This window comes from Vanessa tameamea, chromosome 12 (genome assembly GCF_037043105.1).
Source record: "Vanessa tameamea isolate UH-Manoa-2023 chromosome 12, ilVanTame1 primary haplotype, whole genome shotgun sequence".
Lineage (NCBI taxonomy): Eukaryota > Metazoa > Arthropoda > Insecta > Lepidoptera > Nymphalidae > Vanessa > Vanessa tameamea.
The window spans coordinates 942,830-958,474 of record NC_087320.1 but is presented as its reverse complement, the minus strand read 5'-3'; the positions used below and the strand labels follow the sequence as shown (position 1 = coordinate 958,474).

Sequence of the window (15,645 nt, the reverse complement as noted above, 5' to 3'; positions counted from 1 at the left end):
AGCTATTTATTAGCTGTGAAATGTCAAGATTCTTTTTTTTTAATTTCCATAATCTGTCTTTCGTTTTAGAATTCAGAACCTAGCATCGGTTTATTACATTAATTTGTTTAATGTAGATTTCAATGTTTGTGTAATGTTTTAAAATATCTGCGTTCTCAATTTCTCCTACATATAAGAAGAACTATATAATTCGAACAGAGTTACTTTGTATATTATAATAAACACCATTTTGAAAATGACGGTGGACGGTGATGATAAACCCCAAAGGGACCGTGTGTTTATGGATATTTCGATTGGTGGCTTGCCGTCCGGTCGTATAATATTTGAATTATTTAACGATATAGCACCTAAAACTGCTGAGAATTTTCGTTCACTATGTGCTGGAGACATGGGCATTGGAAAAAATACAGGAAAACCTTTAACTTATAAGGTTAGCAAACTTATCTAACTAATAACAGTTTTAAGCATTTAGATGGTTGCTAGGTGCTAAACACTGCACCATTCACAGCTAAAAAATATCACATAACTGGTATGACCCTAAGTACTCTAATTCTAGATAAGTAATATTATTGTTCTATCATAGGGTATGGTCTTTCATCGAGTGGTGAAAGACTTCATGATACAAGGTGGTGACTTTACTCATGCCAACGGAACTGGTGGTGAATCAATTTATGGAGGGACATTTGAAGGTATTGACATTGATATTTGGACATATATCTTAAGTAAATTTTACTGAAAATTAAATTGAACAATTGAACTTGGTAAGTTCAGGTTTCAGGTGGTTTCAAGTTCAATCCACATTCAGCTCATCTCTAATTATATTTGGTAATTGAAACAGCCATTCCAATTCAACCTGTCTTGCAGTTTCAACTGCAATCAATTTAGTTTACACATTATATTAATTTTATTATATTAATTTTTAGTGTAAGGCACGTTCCATCTACCTTTTGTTTTCTAATCTGAGACTTTGCCATATTATTTCTCATAAGGACCACTGTGAAATTATTTATAAATTATATGTAGATCATAAACGATAGAATAATAATAATTTGAATCATACTAGTCGTAGTAATAGTTTTTCAGAATTTCAATTGAACTCCAGCTTTTTTATATAAATGTATAATTGTAACAGATAGGAAAACTATATTTATCACGTATATAAAGAAGAAATTTACTTGTGAATGATAATGATTATAATGAAATGAATTTCAGATGAAACTTTTGAGCTCCAACATGATAGACCATATTTGCTGTCCATGGCTAACAGGGGCAAGGACACAAATGGTTCACAGTTCTTTATGTAAGTTATGCACGATAGAGGGTAAGGAATTGTTAATATTTTATAAAGATCCAAGAATAAAGCAGGAATTTATTATTCATTATGATTAAAAGTAAAGTAACTGCACTTAAACATGGCCCCTCCTTTTGACATTTATTCCACCATGCTGCTCTAAAATGTGTTGGATGCACATGTTTCCTCATGAAGTTTTTCTTCACCAAAAAGCATGAGATGAATTATCAACACAAATTAAGCATGTGTAATTCAGTTGTGCTGCCCGTATTTGATTGGCACCTTTTTTAACCTTTTATTTGATACAAATATGTGATGGATGCAGGTTTTAATTTTGCCAAAATATATTGATGAATGTTCCTAATAATGGTTCTTGTTTAATCATTTTGATTTACTTCAATATTCTACATTGGTATGGCGAACATAGTGCACTTTGATGAATACAGACAATATTCTGACCTTATAAACAATAGCCAAAGAGCACTTGGACGGCACTCAACTTACTTGTCATTTGACAACAAAATGGTGTCAAGTACATGCAAAAATGAAAGTGGAGTGACTAAGTTATGTTGAAATTTGTAGATTTACATTAACTTGTACTTATATTTATAGAACTATTTAGAGTTATCAATAATAAAAATGGAAATCCGCATAGAAAAAAAAAATTTAAAACATGCATATCCTACCTGTTTTCCATAAAATTTTATGTTTAAGTTGAAATTTCAAGTACATTGATTATTGCAAGTATTTTGCTGGCAACCTATAAACATACCTAATAAGAAAACTTTTAATATTTTGAAATAAAGAATCTTTGTTACAATTGCTATGTAAGCACTATTTTATTGAATGTACTTTTTCAAAGTGAACTCTGGCTCACAGGATCACTTTGCCTCGTTCATCATACTATCATCAAGTAAATACTCTAATATTTACTTGGTAAAGATATGATGAACGAGGCAAGATTTTTACTTTTAGTTAAATGATGGTATGTGGCATCACAATGAAAACTTAATTTGTGTTTTAATTATAACTTGTAACTGTGATACACTATGATAACCGTTAGGCCATACCGATTCTGCTGTATGTAATCTTTTGAACTAAAAAGTAGTAACCTCATGTGAGGAGATAGCGATATTCTGATCGCGTACAGCAGAGTCGCCATTGTCGTTATAATGAATGTGTGCTCGAAGTCCACCGCTAGTGTGACGTGTCCGTTGTTGCGTAGAACGCGGCCGACGCAGGGAGCGGCGCGCTATCATTCTTGTTGTGTTCTGTGTGTTGTAGAACAACACAGCCGGCGCCCCATCTCGACAAGTGAGTTCATACCTACCAATAACTATCATTTGAAATATTGTCATTATTATATCGTTTATATTTACAACGTGTCTCGTGTGTCAGTGTGCACGTAGTGTTCGGGCACGTGGCGGGCGGCGCGGCGCTGGTGCGCCAGCTGGAGGCGCTGGCCGTGGACCGCAACGCGCGCCCGCTGCAGGACGTCGTCGTCGCCAACTGCGGCCAGCTCGTGCGCCTCAAGCCCGGTCAGTCGGACACTACCCAGTGCAGATTTTCGTGTTTTTTATATTCTTCGCAATAATTAAAGCTCAGATCAAATATTAGTGCCTAAAAATCGTATGTGACGTCACAAGGCTATTTTATATTATTTGTTTTTATGACAGTGGATAAGACCATTATTCTCATCGTCGTACCGTTATGACGTTACAATTATTCGTGACACCTATTTTTTACTCAGTAGAGTTTATTTGTACATTTCAAAAAGTCATGTTAATTAGAATAATCATAATTTATTATCTTATATTATATTATAATTGATATCTATTACAGTGATCGTTATTTTATCAAATATAAATTACATTTTCACAGGCAAGAAGCGTAAGCAAGAAAAGGAAAAAGAGAAGGAGAGTGGGGAGGAATCGGACCAGTCCCACAAGAAAGATAGGAAGAAGAAGAAGGACAAGAAGAAGAGACGGTATTTAATTGCTATTCAATTATTAATTTAATTTCATTTTATTAGTTTTAGTCTGTTGTATATCAGAAACCTCTTAGCCAATTCCTCGATGTAGATTATAAAATATATAGAGTTGGTATAACCAGAAAGATATTAATGTATTCTTATTTAATTTTCAATATTTAATCATGTGCTACTCTGCTTTAAGATGTGTGATTGTGTCCTGAGCCTGTAATTATATAGATTCACTCAATCTTTCCAGGGGTGGGGAGGCAGGATAGCCTTAACTGATCGTGGGTCATGTACAAACTGATACATTGCTTTTTTTTTTTACTCAACCTTCAAATCAGAGCAAGTTGAATTAATATTTAAAATAATTATATCACCAGCCATTCAGACCGTTCAGCCGATGATGAGGTCCCCGAAGCGCCATCTCATCCCCTGGTCACAACATCTAAGATAGACCCGAGGGAGATACCTGAAGTACCAACTAACAGGTTTCTCATGAGAGGGGGTCGTGATCAAGACAGAGATAATAGGAATGACGCCAGGAGGGACCGAGAAAGGTATGTTTAGCAATTATCTTTTAATTTATACAGTAAGTGATTGAGGGACTGAGTTCGTAATTGTGTCAAGTATTTTATATCCATTTCAATTCTCTACAGTTAATAGTCTTCTTAAAGAGGAAAACTATTCCAATATTGAAAGAAGTCATAGAAGTAACTTAATTAAATATTATAATTTATTTAGAGCTTCAGTCAATTTTTAATGTAAATTGAAAAAATATGGTGCATAATTTTAATATTGCATGTTTTAAACAATTTTTTTAAGTATTTTGTTTAATTTATTGTACGATATCATACAAAATGATGTAAATAGTTTTAAAGGTCTGTATTTTATTTGTAGGATGCATTACCGTGAAAGGGAACGTCACTCTTACACCCGCAGTGGGAGAATCATAAAAGGTCGTGGAGTATTTGTGAGTATACCAATTTACTAAACTATCTTCAAACAAATAAATGTTATAATTTAAAGTGACTTATAAAATGTTCTCATTTGTTACTATAATCTATTGGGAACAAATGAATCTATGGAGTAGTTTTATACTTGACATATTTTTTTACTTATGTGATTTATTTTTGAATACGCCGTTGGCCTAGTGGTTAATGTAACTGACTGCGATGTCGGGTGTAGAGGACCGACATACATACATACACCTACATGTTTGGAAGCCTGCATAAATCATGATAAATATATATAATTATGCGAAATTCCAATAATATGACATAAATACATATCAAAATAACCTTCTTTTTTTGAAGTCGGTTAAAATGTTACATTGGTGTATTGTTCTTCCTATGTAAACATCTTTATATATATATAAGTATGTAAAAGCTCTTACCCATTTTCCCCAACCACACACAACGTATAATATAGGTAAGCCAAGTATAATATTTTGTGTATAAAATAACCGACTCCGTAATACTCTGAGCAGTGAAGCGTTAATATCTTAAATTTAAAGTGGTGCGACATTTGAGTCGTGTTTTCGTCCGTGCGACGCTATCCACTGACGTGACCGCTAGCCCTCTTCAGCATTAACCACGTGCCTTGCGTGCGCAGCGCTACCGCACGCCGTCCCGCTCGCGCTCGCGCTCGGCCACGCCGCCGCACTGGCGCCAGGCGCAGCGCCGCATCGTCAAGCTGCAGCACGTCGAGGTGAGGGCGGCCGAGGCGGAGGTTTTACTATACGCTTGTATATCATACATTTTATTATAATATTGACCGCTCCAAATTTAGGCCTTTGCCGTGTGACGAGCGTCAATTTCATGTTCTTGTAAATAATTAAAAAATGTTAAACGTTGTAATTATTTAAAAAAAAACTGGAATAAATCCGATAGAAGTGAGCACCAAAATATATAATATAGTATATAAGCAGTAATGTAGATAAATATTATTTCAATGTTGCAACAGATTGAACGCAGGCCTATAGAACTGGAGAGACCAAAGAGCAAAGTGGCCGTGCAGCATCACAGCAGTAAGTCCGATTACTATTTAAGATAAACACAGTACGTTATTAACATAACTTTAGTGATAACGCTCGTCCTCTTTTAGGTTTCTTAAAGTATCAACAATTTTCTAAATAGATTATATTACCCGTCGTATCAGATACAAATAATAATCATTAATTCTCCTGAATTATTCTTCTGAATTAATTTTCATTCATATATGACATTGTCCGACTGAGCTTACAATTTATCGATTTATACTTAATTCAGGATAACCTACAACATTGTGAATTCACCTATAATCTACCACTAAAATGTAATTTAATTTAGCATGTTCAGACTTATACGCGAGGTTATTTTTTGTATGTATATATATACACTAAGACAGCCTTAGCGAGAGACCAGAACGCAAGTGTTCCTAAAGGGAGGCGCACCAGTATCTCGCCAATTCTGCCGATGTACTCCGTCTTCGCCTTAGCAATCACGTTTTTTGAAGGACCTAGAGGCAGAGTTATATTCCTTTCTGAATGCGCTGGTATTTACATCACGAGACGCCGATGCGATAGCCCAGTCTTGGTAGCGTTCCCATTTTCGGCGTGAAGCCGTTTTGCAGAAACGACCAAACCAGGGCTGGAACTTGCCACCGATGGGGACCGCAGAATACGGAATGAACAGTTCTATACCCTGAAGTGCCACAACGGCGACAGAGTCAGCAACAACGCTCGGATCATTCGGCGAGAAATAAACCTGCCCCCATGGATAGGATGCAAAGAAGGACCGCATCCCATCCCAATCTGCTGACTTATAGTGCCACTCGGTGGCAGCCCACGAAACATTTCTATAGGAAAATAAAAATAAAGAACTTAAAAAAAAAAATTAATATTCATAACATTTCCAAATATTGCCAAAAATTTGTCAATACGACACTCGCGGAAAGAGATCAGAAGAGAGGCTTTACGTGTTTACTAAGGCAGGAGAAGGTAAACTGACACTATTTTAACTTCGGACAGCTACTACCAGTGTAACTCCAATGTCTTGTATTATGTAGTCTTGGAGATTTTTTCTATAATTGTAACTTTTTTTTACTAGAAGAAGGAGAAGAGGGCACTCCTGAGAGACCGCGGGAGAAAGAGGAGGGAGAGTGTGATTCAACTTTAGGTATGTATCATACAGAGATTTTTGATGAGAGATGTCTGAAAATTACTTTTACTGAACTTTTGATTCCAAAGACTAACCTGGAATGTCAATTGTAAATTGAGAGTGCTGTCGCTAGTTAAATATTACTTTGTTCCAGATCAATCTCGTCACGAGAAGATAGATTACAACGCGTTGGACTTCGAAGAGGATATAGAACACGACGGTATTCATTGCACTGCTTAATAATATTTTCTTTTAAACATTTTTTTTGTTTCCTATTTTAATTCTAAAACTTTGGGTATGCTAGAAATCGTGGTCCGATCGATCGACCTTTTAAAACCGTTTGTTAACGCAAACCGTTGGCGTGCGCAGATCGCGTGGCGGGCTCGGAGCGCGCCGAGCTGCTGGCGCGGGCGCTCGGAGTCAACCCCAAGCGGTGAGTGGGCACACTCCACTACACTCGTTCAGCGACACGTGTTCCACTCGCCAAATCAGAATACACTTTATATGAGTAGGCTTCAACGGGTACTTTTGGATCGTCATTTTACACGACTGAATTCAACGTAGGACTAACACAGGTTCGCAATGGAGGTTCTACCGAGAAGATTAGGCAAGACACTCACTAGTTAACTATTCCAAAATATGCAATATAAAGTGATGTTATTTAAATACAATCATATTAAAATATCCTGCCTAAAAGTCGACGAGTATTAGTTCCGCGCTCTACTATCATCTACACGATATAACGTCGCGAATACCTTGCCCCGAGGACTTTGCTTTGCTTTGTTCGGAGTCCGAAACGAGCTCGACCTTACATCTCGTGTTCATAGAGTGTTTTCCACGGACTCTGTCAAAGTAACCGATGCCACCGTACACCTAACAGCCGGGCATGTGTCAGGCACGACGAGTGGCGCGGCGAGGCGCGCTCCCCGCGGCGCGGCCCGCAGTCGGCCGTGGCCGCCGTGCCGCCGCCCGCCGCGCCCGCCGCGCCCGCCGCGCCCGCGGGGCCGCCCGGGGAGTACGACCCCTTCAGTCTGCTGCGCAGCACCTTCACCAAGAACAGGCCCGCCAGGTGACCAAGAAGTTGCTTTTATCGTATACATTACATTACATTATTGAGTGATAATCGTCTACTCTAAAGTTAGCTTCCTGTCGTATCCTAAAATTGATTACAGCGTAGTGAGAAACCGTATCTTTTTCGTAGTAGGAAAGAAGAACGTCCAGAGAGGTACGATAAACACAGAGAAGAGAAACAATTACGTGACAAGCACAGAAACGAGAGGGAGCAAAAATACTCGGAACACGACGACAAGACCAGGAACTCGAATAGACAGCACCCGAAGGAAGATAGGCGTCAACCAGACGACGAAAGGAAGTCGAGCGAAAGGGAACGAAACAAGGAACGCAGGGATCGCACCGATGTCGCGAAAGACAATCTTAAAGAGGTGCCTTTGGAAAGACAGAAGTCCAGAGAGGATAAGCGCGATAGGTCTAGGGAGAGGTATTGGTCCAAGGAGAGGAGCGATAAGAGGGAGAAGGACGATAGGAGGGAGAGGTCGAGGGAGAAAGATAGGAATAGAGATGACAAGAAGAAGAATGATAAGGACAGGAAGGCTAACTCGGCGAATGTTAAGGATAGGTAAGTGTACTTGTGCGATTATATTGTTTAATAACAAGTAAATTCTAAGGTATGTTTGATGTTTCGGAATTTAAATATAAAAACATTGATATTCTGATGGATACTGGTTTCAGGTTAATGAAAATACATCTTAAAAATAATCCTAAGAATCATACTTAAACTGAATCATTAAATAGTATGCAACTTATATTGAAGAATAGATTTGACATTATTCCTAACCTAAAACTATCAAAACTTCAAATTCGTCCTTTTGAGAATCTCCTTCAGAACATTTAATAAATAAAACATTATAATCGTTACCAAAATTAAAACGTTATACAAATGAAGTAATTTCCGCCTTTTTGTTCAGATCAAAATCACCAACTCCTGAACGCAAACAATCGTCGGATCGCAAGTCTACGGACGAAGAAAAGAAAAAGGTAAAGTTTAGCTTTGCCAATTATATCGAATGCAACAGATCACAAGACGATACGTTAATAAAGAGAAGAGGTCTGATCCCAAAAGTGGGAAATTTTAGAGCTGTTAACATATGCTTATCGAACAAACCTTTAGTCGGACTCATTTGAATATATTCTGTAGCTTTAGGAATTATTTATTGAAGTTTGAAATCTTGTCAAATTCATTCAGTTTAATAATAAATAAATAAATATTGGACAACATCACATACATTACTCTGATCCCAAAGTAAGTAGCTAAAGCACTTGTGTTATGGAAAATCAGAAGTAACGACGGTACCACAAACACCCAGACTCAAGATAACATAGAAAACTAATGAACTTTTTCTACATCGATTGGGCCGGGAATCGAACCCGGAGTGGCGTACCCATGAAAAGTTTTTTCGTAGGGCTTTGTGCAAGTTTGTCTGGGTAGGTTACCAACCACTCATCAGATATTCTATCACAAAACTTAGTATCGAGTACCGGCTTGAATGATGAATAAGCCAGTGTAACTACAGGCACAAGGGACGTAATATCTTAGCTTCCGAGGCTGGTGATACGATAAATGATTAATATTTGTTACAGTAATAAAGTCTATTGGAAGTGGGGACCACTTACCACCAGGTGGCCAATTTGCCGGTCCGCATACCTAAATGACATTAAAAATAGTGGGAAATATATTCAATTTCATATTCAACGCATTTGTTTAAAAACTGCCAAGATACTCTACAGCGGCTCGGATACTTGAAATAGTGTCGAATACAAGATATTTCCGGTAGATACTATCGAAAAGATTTTTATACATTTAATTAGATCTTATTAAGAGACAACGCAAAAATAGCAAAATGTGTTGTTGATTTTCGTTTTATTTCACAGGAGGAAGAAAGGAACGAGGCTCGCAAGGAGCTGATGGAGATAGTCCGTCTCATCAAGTCGAGGCAACGCGAGCGGGAAAGTAAAGCCTCAGGTAATATTTTATGGTGTGCCGAACATGACAATCTTAAATATCTAAATGCCTTATTTGCACAGATATTGCTAATTTAATATTGATTTTGTTTCTTCGGGGGCTTAAGTTAAATGTCAAAGAAATTTACTACAGCAAATTTCTGTGTTAACTGTTCAACACTTGTTCAACGCTCAATTCCACTAAAACTTGAGTGACGTTTAGACAGTTATTTTTAATGTTGGCGTCATTGTCATGTAGTTAAATACAGCTACGTTTGAAAATTTTACTCTAGTCAGCAATACAGATGTTTTAGTCGGAACTCTCATTCTCAACAAATATACCACTACAAGAAAAGTAGCATAGTTATGGATGTATTTTACGTCTTAGAAAAATTTCATGGGCAATGTAATTGTAGTATTTTGGTGGTTTTCGTAAATATTTTTGATTCTAAACCTCCATGTGATCTTGGCTACTCGTGTAAATGCAGATATTAAAAGGATTTCAGAGGTGATAATTACAAATATATAATTAGTAAATAATTGAACGTACAGAGACTAAGAAGAAACGTCGTTCGTCGAGCTCGTCCTCGGACTTGGACGACCGAGACAAGCGTCACCGCAGTCGGAGCAGGTACCGTGCTTACTGAAATATCATTTAGATTTTTTTAATTAAAAATACCAAAAACAATTATTGTGTACCTTTAAACTCGAAGCCAAATTTTTTTTATTTTAATTTCAATCGAAGATATTTTTATATGTTTATATAAATTATCATATGTATTAATATTCGCAGAGGGGCCCGCCCGCGCCGCTCGCGCAGCCCCCGCAGCCCCCGCAGCCCGCGCAGCCCCCGCGCGAGGCGCGCCCGCCGCTCCGGCTCGTCCGACTAATGCATTGCCATTACATAACACATCAATTGTTCAATTTTAAATAGTGTCCGACTGAAACTGGTTTTTACGACCAAAACCGAAACTGAATTTCGGCAAAGGTCTCAGTTTCGACCGAAACCGAAACTTTTTACAGGAATCATGTTTAGAGGGAAAATAGAGAAAACATAATGATAATTATCGGGCTTTTTTAATTTTTTTCTTAAAATCACATAGTTTTAAAAATGCGTTAAATAGTAACTTAAATACTTACTTAAGTTGTTACCTAATATCACAATAGTTATCGGTGGGTACTTAATATTTAAGTAATAAATAAAACAATATAAATCACATTTATCTTTAAAACAAATTAACACCTTCTAAACTTAATTCGTCATTTTGTATGACACTTCAACAAAAAACTATAGCTGAACTACTAAATTATAAACTAATCGTAATATTTCAAAACGCGTAGACTTGATTCTAATAATTTCAAGCAGCAATCTGTATTTTTTATTTCTTATTAATATTCATAGTTAAACAATCTTATTTTATATGGTAAGAAACAATAGTTTATCAACATTACTCCTTCTGACAACTGGCAACTCCCGAACGCAGTTTCGGTTTCGGTCGCAGTTTCGGCAAGTTTACTGCCGAAACCGAAACTAAACCGAAACTCATTTTTTTTGCCTAAACTCAACCGAAACCGAACTTTCGGTCGGACATTAATTTTAAACTGATTCATACATTGCACATTAAGAAATATTTCATTTTTTATAATAATATCTCTCTGTGTCGGTGATGTGTATAAATTGGTTTGAAGTTGAGTACATAATGAAATAATGTGTGCAAGTACCTTTACGTTGAATAGATGTTTTTCTTAATAATGTAACGGCCGATTGATAAACAAATAGATAATTTTCTATAATTGTATTTTTTTTCTAACTATTCATAATTATGCAATATTCAGATTTAAACGACTCTTAAATTCCATGTAATTGGAAAATTGTTGTTACATTTGGGAGTAAAATTGATCGAATTGTAAATTTTCTAACGTGTATGAATTACGATTGTTATACTAAAATATGGAGTTTAAGCAAAAGTATTTTTCTTTTATATAAAAATGGATTTACAATGTTTTTCTCTTTAATTAGTGCTGTTTCTACACTTTTGATTATAATTAAATTAGGACACAAGATGACGTAGTTTTAAATATATAATAGGACCTTCGACGAATTCGATTTCGCATTAGTTTTATTTTTAATTTGTATGATATAAGATACCTTTTTGTTTTAAGGGAATATAACCTTATGAATAGACTTACATTATGTTTTATTTTTATTTTAGTCAATAAATATTGACGCTCTTATTAATAAAGTGAGGGGGGGAGGTATAGTTGCACGCGGAATCATCTCATTCTGACATCGGTAATTTAACATTTAAAGAAAAAGACATAACTATACACCAATATCCAACGTTTATTACTAAGAGAGCAAATTTTCAAAGGGCTTTTTATTATTTATATTATACTAATAATGGTTTTAGAAAATTTAAAATCAGCAGACTTAAACTTTAAATCCTGAAACACTCATTGGCTAAAGCTACACCAATAAATATGAAATATCGAAAGTCTAGTATTAGTAGTATAATGTAACTTGTATTAAATATCAACTAACTATGTATTTACCCCTTGTCTCTATCCTCTCCTCCCCTCATCTTATCTCAACGCAATGCTCATCACCGTTACGTTATAAATAATTAAAAATAATATTTCTAGAAAATGAACACACTATATCTTTATATTTAAATATAACTCACCTGTACGTGAGTATGTCACTGAACTTTTCCTGAACACGTTGGTTCAATTTTGACGACATGTGTGTTTGAGTGGGTTCCGTGGATGGTTAAGATCTCGATTGTGACGTTACTTACCGGGTCTAATACCCCCCGGTAATCCAAGCGAAAATATATTAAAAAAAAATGAAGTTATTACTTCGCCCATATGAAGTCGAAGCTCGCCCGCATGAAGGATTTCGTACCTTCATGTATAAAAACGGCAAAAAGATCATGTCTGTAGTATGGCAGCCCCCTTAAATTTTATATTTTATTCTGTTTTTTAGTATTTGTTGCTATAGCGGCAACAGAATTGCAAGATTTATGAAAATTTCAAGTGTCACGATTCATGAGATACAACTTGGTGACAGTCGGACGGACGCACAGCGGAGTATTAGTAATAGCGTTTTACCCTTCGGGTAGGGAACCCTAAAAAGGACACTTCGAGGGTGTTTACTGCTATGCCAATATTCATAGATATGACCGAAGTTAATCGCTGCCTAGAATGAATTTAATAGAATTACATATTTCATAGAAGCTATTAAATGTATACCACTAATTCAGACGAATTAAAACGAAAAAACATTGTCTTGATTTGTGTGTCCATTATTATAATCCTGTACGATATTTTATTATACTTAAGTATTTCTACCTTTTTTTACCGATAACCTTTTCCAAACATTTATTTCCTGTATAATATTGTATTTCAGGATTAATAGCGCATATTTTTAAATCTGTCTCAGAGCTCAGTATGCTAAGCTTACCATCAAGCAACGCCAGAATAGCTAGAAAGGAATAAATGCTTGGTCGTTGGGCTTTGTGCAAGCCCGTCTGGGTAGCTACGAGCTATGAGAAGATACTCAATAGATATTTTACCATCTAACAGCAATACTTAGTATTGTTGCGTTTCGGTTTAAAGCCGAGGCAAAGGATGGGAGAGCCAGTCTGTTTACTTACCTACTTGGTAGCTAGGGCTTTGTACAAAAGCGTTTGGGTAGGTTCCACTCATCAGATATTTTACCGCCTACTTGGTACTGTTGTGTTCCGGTTTGAAAGGTGAGTGAGCCAGTGTAACTACAGGCACAAGGGACATAACATCTTAGTTCCCGAGGTTGGTGGTGCATTGGTGATGGAGGGAATGGTTAATATTTCTTGCAGCGCCATTGTCTATGGGCGATGGTGACTACTTACCATCAGGTATATTGTAATATTAGCCAGATTGAGAATGATATACTTATTATTTTCTCGTTGAACTCTCAATAATCTCTATTGAAATTTAAATTTAATTTGTTCCTAAACTTTTAATTTCGTACAAATGTAGAATTGATATAAATATAGAATTTTTGTTTTTAATTATTTGAATTACCTTATCGTTAAAGCTATCATTTCTGTCTAAGCCTATCTGTAAACAGTAGATTATCGGCAGCATTGATATCGTTTGGCGATGGCAATGCCGATGACCTCGCCCCCTCTTTATTTAAAGTTTAATTATTCGTAAGTACTTCTGTACGCCTGATTATACAGAGTCGCAGAGTAGTCATTGTGAAAATTATAAAAAATAACCTATTTTTTGGTCAAAAAAACTGGATACAGTAAGCCAGTCAATATACTTAAAAAAAGCGAGACCGGGCGCGAATTTTTCTCAGTAGGCAAAAGATTTTTTTCACAGTAAATCTCATATTCTCATACATTAGTTTTTAATTCAGCTCATTTAGTTTAACGTTAACTTTGTGACTGGTAAATGAAATGGGCCGACCAAAGCTGATGCCGCCAAAATCCACGTGTGGTATAGGGCCACCACTGTATAAAAGATCGGGGCAGCCGAAGGTTTCACCTTCATCCTTAAAATTACTCGTTAAGTTCTTACGGAGGTTTAACCTGCAAAGAAGCGCAAATTCCGAGTCAGAAAAGAATTGCGGAATTCATTTGAACTATACGGTTCGCGATCAGGCTGAAACTTGTAGCGCCTGAAGAGGCATGCATGCGTTTTTATGCATGTATTTTGCACATTTCACACGGTCGACTTTACATAACATTAAGTCCCATGCCAGCAAAACAAAAAATATATTTAAACATGTATCAGCCATGCTAAGTAAGCCATCAGGGATTTTATCTATCCCAAAGTAAACTATAGTTTAATTGTTTATTTTAAATTCAACAAAACATTTAAAAAAAAAGTAAGATAGCGTTACGTTAACTATTCTGTAAGAATAAAGAAACTCTCCGCGGAACACGACTGTGAAATGTTACAACGCGTCATAAAACTTTAGGACGGTCCTCACCAGGAGTTTTTACCAGCGTTCGCCTGGAATGTAACAATCTAAGATTTGAGATATCATGTAATGTTCAATTTTTCTTACTCACTTTTGTAATTTACTATCAGGTGAATGTTCCTGGCGAGGGGCCACCTAAAATAACGTAACACAGTAATTCGCTTTTCCCAAACATGTAAAGTGAATTCTGAAATTACCTAATGCAGCACTGAGCATGTACGTACTTGTATCTAAGGCGTGCTATAAATAAATATGCTTCTGAGATCCGTGCTTTTACTACAAAGTGCAAGCAAAAAGCTTTTGTATTCCACCATATAAGTATTTAAATAAAGTCCTAATTGTAATTTCTAAATAACAAAAAATACTTTTATAATTTCAAACTAAAAACTTAAATATAATAAGGTGGGTGGACCATGGAAGGCCACCTTAACGAACAAACATTTTTTATTCGTTAATTAACTGGATAAATGAAGGAACCAAGTTTTTAAGTAATACTTTGTTTTATTGTGTACCATATAAGTCACATTTTTTTTTTAAATTAAGTTTTATTAAGCTCTTCCAAATGGCCTTGCAAAGAACACGACTCCAAACAAGGCCAATATTATACATCAGTCGTTTAACTTAAAAATAGAATTGTAACAATTGATATATCTGCTTTTACTAAAATTACATAATAAGCTCTTTCATTTAAGCGAAACATTAAATGCTCAATATTTTTTTATCATCTATAAAAAACTCAACGAACATTACTTAAACACCATCCTATAACTAAGAATATATACATGCGCCTTGCCGCTGCATCTGTAGCCTTGATTTTGATGCATCTTAGTGTATAGCAGAAGGAGTATATCTTCACATGTCAATAACTACGAATTTCCAAAGATTGGCCTTCCATGGTCCACCCACCTTATTATATGTTACCTGTATCATGTTTATATTATTATTAAGTTCCATTGATACACTTTTTTAAGTATTTATTTCAAACATATTTTGTTATTTTAATTGATAAATAGGTAAGCTGATCACGTGAGATAATACCTCTTAAAAGAAATAAATACCAATTTCCCCAGTTTTACAGTCTTTGTAGAGTCCGATTTTTTCATTTTAATAAAAAGAAGAACACCATTTTGGTAACACATACAAAAAAGACATGTGTGTGCGATTTACGCAGGGTACAAGTGTTACTTAGGTAACAATTAAATAAAATAATTTATTTTCGCTTGTCTCTATGTCGTGGCCCATTTTCGTTCCG

General features: G+C 35.9%; 1 protein-coding gene across 2 annotated transcripts; it reads left to right on the top strand.

Annotated features, from left to right (window-relative positions):
• The first annotated feature begins 49 nt into the window (after positions 1-49).
• LOC113402404 (peptidyl-prolyl cis-trans isomerase 8) lies at positions 50-10,586 on the top strand. Of its 2 annotated transcripts, none has more exons than XM_064216474.1 (19): positions 50-430; positions 584-689; positions 1,213-1,300; positions 2,576-2,605; positions 2,690-2,829; positions 3,173-3,278; positions 3,647-3,823; positions 4,164-4,236; positions 4,878-4,973; positions 5,229-5,292; positions 6,353-6,421; positions 6,558-6,623; positions 6,773-6,836; positions 7,299-7,472; positions 7,608-8,039; positions 8,389-8,458; positions 9,353-9,443; positions 9,974-10,052; positions 10,215-10,586. In XM_064216474.1, exons 1-19 carry the CDS (start codon positions 236-238, stop codon positions 10,309-10,311), a joined length of 2,217 nt encoding a protein of 738 aa, XP_064072544.1. In that variant the 5' UTR covers positions 50-235; the 3' UTR covers positions 10,312-10,586. The 2 variants fall into 2 exon arrangements, with proteins under 2 accessions (XP_064072544.1, XP_064072543.1); XM_064216473.1 differs by having other exon boundaries at positions 7,605-8,039; positions 10,215-10,585.
• Positions 10,587-15,645: the final 5,059 nt, after the last annotated feature.